Source organism: Octopus bimaculoides, chromosome 5, assembly GCF_001194135.2.
Source record: "Octopus bimaculoides isolate UCB-OBI-ISO-001 chromosome 5, ASM119413v2, whole genome shotgun sequence".
In the NCBI taxonomy this organism is placed as follows: domain Eukaryota; kingdom Metazoa; phylum Mollusca; class Cephalopoda; order Octopoda; family Octopodidae; genus Octopus; species Octopus bimaculoides.
In genome coordinates, this window is record NC_068985.1 from 4,958,200 (window position 1) to 4,964,839 (window position 6,640).

A 6,640-nucleotide genomic window follows, 5' to 3' on the forward strand; every position below is an offset into this window, starting at 1 on the left:
TATATATATATATATATATATATATATATATATATACATACACACAGATACACAAACATATATTATCATCACCATCATTTAACATCCATTTTCCATGCTGGCATGAGTTGGAAGGCTTGACAGGAACTGGCAAAGCCAGGGGCCACACCAGGTCCCATAGTCTGTTTTGACCTGGTTTCTACTGGTGGATGCCCTTCCTAATGCCAACTACTTTACAGAGTGTACTGGGTGCTTTTTATGTGGCACCTTGCATTTAGGCTATCACTTCTGTTGTGGTGGGTAGGTCTTGGGCATATGTGGATGTGTGTATGTGTATGCATTAATATGCATGTCTGTGTATATGAATGGATGTGAGTTCATGTGTTGGTGTTTCTGTTGTTGACACTTTTGTACAACTGGATTAATATATTTGATTATGACTTAGTGTGATTGTCACCATCAACATCATTAACGCCATCACCATCATCACCGATGTATGCAGAAAAACGTATTTAAAATTTCACTCTTGTATCTTTCCAGGATGACACTGAAGCTGAACCACACCCATCAAATTAGTGACATTAGGACACATATTTTATTGTATCCTTTCTTTTGATTTGTGCCTGTAGTTTCTTTTCTCATTGCTTTCCAACTTTTCAAACCTGGTGGCTATATGAACCCCAGATATAATCTCATTTGAACTCTAATCTATCAGATGTGAAACTTGTACATAATAATAATAATAATAATAATAATGATAGGATTAGGGTGGGTTGTGGCTGTGTGATAAGAAGTTTGCTTCACAACCATACAGTTCTGGGTTCAGTCCTACTTCATGACACCTTGGGCAGGTATCTTCTACTAAAGCCTTGAGCCAACCAAAGCCTTGTGAGTGGATTTGATAGATGGAAACTGAAAGAGGCCTGTCATGTATGTATATATATATATATGTGAGTGTGTGTGTTTGTCCCCCATCACTGCTTGACAACTTTGTTGATGTATTTACATCCCTGTAACTTAGTGGTTTGGCAAAAGAGACTGATAGAATTAGTACTAGGTTTTTAAAATATAAAATAAGGACTGGGTTTGATTCATTTGACTAAAATTCTTCATGGTGGTGCCCCAGCATGGTCTCAGCCAATAACTGATTGAAGCAAATAAAAAAATAAACGATATTATTTTAGATAATGTGTCATTGTGTTCACATGTTATTTTTCTTGACTAGTTTTTTCTCCTTTGTAGACAACATCCAGAATATGAAGGTCGTTCGTTCTTTTTGGCCACATATCCCAGCAAAGAGCTACAAAATGAGAGCTTAACACTAGCTGAAGGAAATCTTTTAAATGCTGTAATAATACAACGAATGAGATAAGCGAAGAAACTAACATTTCATTACGCTTTCTTATTTTCTGTTACCTAACCTATCCAACTGATGGTGTAGAAATTTCTTAGGAAAGGTAACTTCTGTTCTCTGCTTTCTTTTCCTTTTTTTTTTGCCCCATTTAGCATGTTAAGTTAAAATGAAATAAAAAAATAAGTTAAAATCTCACTCTACTGTTTCAACACAGTTCCTAGCAGAGGCCATAATTAAAGGACAAAAAAAAAAGTTAAAAAAAAATTTTTTTCCAAGTCTTATGTGTATTTCTTGTTGACGTATCAATATTAATATTACAAATAATCATTAACTTGTTTCGTTATTGTTTTCATCTTGCTGCTACTTATGTTATGTCCAACTTGTATTCTCATCAGATAGTTGGTAAGATATTCAAGATGCATTAGAACCATGTTGAGAAGTGATGGCCACATGATTGTCACAAATAAAGTTTAATATCATGATAAAAGCGTGTATGTATATGTGCCTGTCTTCATGTATATGTTATTTCAGTGGGTTCTCTTCTATCTTTTACCTTTTACTTGTATTGGTCATTGGACAGCGGCCATGTTGGGGCACCATCATGAAGAACTTTTAGTTAAATGAATCGACCCTAGTACTTGTTTTTCTCTTTTTTTTTAAAGCCTGGTGCTTATCTGTCAATCTCTTTGCTGAACTGCTAAGTTACTGGGGGCATGAACACACCACCACCGGTTGTCAAGTGGCAGAGAAGGACACACACACACGAGCTACTTTCAGTTTCCATGTACCAAATCCACTCTCAGGCCTTTGGTTGGCCCAAGGCTTTGGTAGAAGATACTTGCCCAAGGTGCTATGCAGTGGGACTGAACCCTGAACCATGCAGTTGGGAAACAAATTTCTTACCATACACTCACAGCGAGTGGATTTGGTTGAAGGAAACTGAAAGAAGCTTGTCGTATGTGTGTGTTTGTCCCCCGTCATTTCCTGACAACCGGTGTTAGTGCGTTTACATCTCTGTGACTTAGCAGTTTGGCACAAGAGACTGATAGAATAAGTACTAGGCTGAGAAAACAAAAAAAGTATTGGGGGCCTTTCATTTGACTAAAACCTCTCCAAGGTGTTGCCCCAGCATGGCCACAGTCTAATGATTGAAACAAGTAAAAGATAAAAGACGATACTTATGATTGACACGGCAGCACATTTATTGATTTTATATTGTGTTTGGTAATCAATAGCCTGATTGGTTACTGGTTTCCAATCACCGGTTCATTGTATGTCTGACAGTAGGAGTAACCATGGAGTGTCGGCATTTTGGTACAGAACGAAGGATTTCATTAAAAAAACACTGGATTTTTTGTATTTTTTTTTTTTTGCCGTTCTTTACAATATTTATTGATACCTGTTAGCAAAAGATATACCTACCTACATACATCTTCCTCCTCCTCATCATCATCATTTAACATCTGCTCTCCATGCTGGCATGAGTTAGACGGTTTGATTGGAGCTGATGAGCCGAAGAGCTGCATCAGGTTCCAGTTTGATTTAGCATGGTTTCTACAGCAGGATGCCCTTCCTAATGCCAACCATTCCAAGAGTGTAGTGAGTGCTTTTTACGTGTCACCGGCATGGGGCCAGTCAGGCGTACTGGCATCAACCATGTTTGGATGGTGCATTTTGTGTGCCACCAGCATGGTGATTAATAAACCAATGTGGTAAAACCAAAGTTCCACTTCTTAAACACATACAACACTTTAAAGGAATTTGTAGCTGTGTGTGTTTGTCTGAAGAATTGCAACTGCACTGATCTATACTGCATCTGTGTAGCTTCGTGAATGAGGAAGTGATGCAAGAAGCAGTGTTTTAATATTGTAGCCGTTTTTGATACTGTGACCACCACCACCACCACAAAAAGTCAGCATTATATTATTGGTTTTAAGAAGTTAAAATCTGGACCTGTGTTGAAAGTGGAGAATGGGAAATTGCTAAATGCTTGTGAGATGAGGCCATATTTTGAATCTGTTCAACTAGCAAAGGACATCCTTTTCCCATGGCTATCAACATTCAAAGGTAGATAAACATTCATGCATGTGTATCTACACATACTTCTTATGACACAGGCACAAGTGTAGCTGTGTGGAGAGAAGTTTGCTTCCCAGTCACATGTCTCCAGGTTCAGTCCCACTGTGTGGAACCTTGGGCAAATGTTTTTTTCTATTATGACTTCAGGCCAACCAAAGCCTTCTGAGTAGATTTGGTAGATGGAAACTGAAAGAAGCCTATTGAACATGTGTGTGTACCTTTGTGCCTGTCCACCAACACTGCTAACTGTTGATGAGTTGTTTGCATCCCCATGACTTAGTGGTCTGGCAAGTGAGACTGATAGAATAAGTATCAGGCTTTTAAAAAATGTAAGTACTGGGGTCGATTCAATTTGACTAAAAGTTCTTTAAGGTAGTGCTCCAGCATGGCCACAGTCTGTTGACTGAAACGGGTAAAAGTACACTGTTGAATGTCTTGACTCTTCTGAGTTGAGCCAACTTTTAACAGATTTTGCTTTTCATTTCACAGGATGTCCCATGTATCACCTTTGTCACCAAACAAGCATGATGGGGTTATCTGTTTACTTACACGGCATGAGTAGTGGTCATATGTACACGCATACTCTTGCAAACATGCATACATATGTATGAGACTCGTATTGTAATACATAAGCAACATTATTCAGCAAAGAAAAAGCCCACCATCTATTTTTCTTGAGTTTGCAAGCATGCAAATAAGATCCCATTGGGAGATTGTGGTCATAGATACAGGCATACCCTTTATACCTCATCTGACTCATAGCCACTTCCTTCAGTTTCACTCCCGCTCTCAACTGGAAGATCTTTGTCTTGCAAGCTACTTGGTGGCCCCACTGGTGCTACATCAAAGGCACCCTTGTTGATGCCACATGAAAAGCACCCATGCTGGTGCCACATAAAAAGCACCTGTGCTGGTTCCATTTAAAAAGCATTCAGTACACAGTGTAAGGAGGCATATGGCCTAGGGGTTAGAGCAGCGGACTTGCAGTCGAGGGATTGTGGGTTCAAATCTCAGACCGGGCGATATGTGTGTTTATGAGTGAAACACCTAAGTTCCATGCAGCTCTGGCAGAAGGTAATGGCAAACTTCTGCTGACTCTTTTGCCACAACTTTCTTTCTCTCTTTCCTCCTGCATTTAACAGCTGACCTGCGACAGACTGGCATCCCATCCAGGTGGGGAACCTATATGCCAATGAAGCTGGGAAACCGCTCCTTATGAGCCAGGCATGGTTTGAGAAGGAACAAACATACACACACACACTGTTTAAAGTGGTTAGTGTTAGGAAGGGCATCCAGCCATAAAGGTCATGCCAAAACACAACTGGAGCCTGGTGTAGCTTTCTGGCTTGGCACCTCCTGTCAAACTAACTCATGTCAGTATGGAAAATAGATGTTAAATGATGACGGCGATGGATGCTAATGAACTTGAAGAGAAACATGAAATAAAAATCTGACACAGGTCTCTCTTTAAGGAACGTGAGAAAATCCTACTTAACTCTGCAACAAAAGAAAAAAATAGACTTGTGGAGAAAGTAATGTACATGAATATTTGCAATGAAATTCTGTTTGATACTGACAAATACTTGGCATATACAAACTGTTCAGGGAATGAGGGAAAACAGTAAAAGGTGACTTAGAGACTACAAACACTGCAGATTTCAGGTAAGAATATTCTTATTCTATAGAGTATAGTCAAAGCTCATATCATCTTATTTTCAAACAAATACTATCAGTGATACCTCCATGCAATTCAGCAGCGACAACTGATGTCAGCTGTGTAAACCCCAAAACGTGCGATTTTCTGGCCCAGAACAATCTTAATTAGAGTGATTAAAAAAATACCTCTGAGTGGTTGGCGTTAGGAAGGGCATCCAGCTGTAGAAACTCTGCCAAATCAGACTGGAGCCTGGTGTTGCCATCCGGTTTCACCAGTCCTCAGTCAAATCGTCCAACCCATGCTAGCATGGAGAGCGGACGTTAAACGATGATGATGATGATGATGATGAAGACAAACATTCTGGGAATGATAGATCAAAGGAATATTGATGGAATGTAAGAATGATGACAACCAAATTTAAGCATGAAATTGCAGATTTTTATTGTTCCAGATAGCAACTGTAACATGTGAATTATGGAACTATTTTCTTTCTCCAAGAATCTAAATTCCATCATAATTAGATCCAGGCAGATTGGTACATATCTTGCTGCTCTGAGTGAAAAGCTAAGAGTACAGTTTGGCTTACAAGATCTGCAGACTCCAGACACATTGATACTTAATATTCACCTGACTTCCATAACAGAAGTTTTATTTCCAGGTTCAGGCGTGGCTGTGTGGTAAGATGTCTTGCTTCCCAACCACATCGTTCCAAGTTCAGTCCTTCTCACTGGCTCGGGAACAAAATTTGCTTAGGGGATGCAAACCGTGTTTGTTTGTTTGCTTGTTCTTGGACAAGATATCTCGAAGAACTGCTGGATGGATTTGGATGAAACTTTCAGGGATGTTTGACCTCATGAACTTATTAAATTTTGGGATTGATTCGGTACCAGACAAGGATTCTGGATTATTTTCTGTTTTTTTTTTTTAATTTTGAAGATGGTCAGGTTCATTTTTAGTATTGTTGTTTGTGAGAGCATTCAAGTTTATTTCAGATATTCTCATTTTAAAGATCATCTCTGGCTCAACTTTGAGAGGACGTTGGTGCTGCCTTGGCAGAGGTTTGGGCTCTCTGACTCTTCTTGTTTATTTATGTTCTTTGAGAAGAGACCTAATTCAGGCTACTTTTTACAGATAATTTTTTACTCATTTTTGCTAAACCTGAGAAAAATAAGTAGGGGTGTAAATTTTGATTTTGCACCCCACAAAAATTTTAGGGTGTGCAAATGAGAATGCAGGGACAGTTTGAATGGAATACACAAGACGTTAAGGATAATACAGCATCATGGGCATGGCTAGAGTGAGGTGAATTGAAGTGTACCACTGAGAGCCTGATCATTGTGGCACAAGACCAGGCTCTCGCTACCAATTCAGTGAAGTATAACATCTATAAAACCTCTGAAACCCAGAAATGCAGACTCTGTGGAGAGAGTGTGGAAAATGTGACCCACTTGGTAAGTGGATGTGAGAGCCCTGCACAAAAAGAATACAAGCGCCGCCACGATAAAGTGTGTGTGTGTATCTTCATTGGCTCTTATACTGTAAATGCCAATATGAAGTAACAGAACTGGTAC

The 6,640-nt window shown here is 39.3% G+C and overlaps 1 protein-coding gene across 2 annotated transcripts in view; it reads left to right on the forward strand.

Annotated features, from left to right (window-relative positions):
* Positions 1-1,660, forward strand: part of LOC106878670 (NSFL1 cofactor p47) — a 28,998-nt gene extending 27,338 nt beyond the window's left edge. For both annotated transcript variants that reach the window (XM_052968121.1, XM_052968122.1), the window contains 2 exons: positions 520-579; positions 1,222-1,660. In XM_052968121.1, coding sequence (XP_052824081.1) covers positions 520-579; positions 1,222-1,351 — 190 coding nt within the window. In that variant the 3' untranslated portion in view covers positions 1,352-1,660. The remainder of the gene's footprint in view (positions 1-519; positions 580-1,221) is intronic.
* The last annotated feature ends 4,980 nt before the right edge of the window (positions 1,661-6,640 follow it).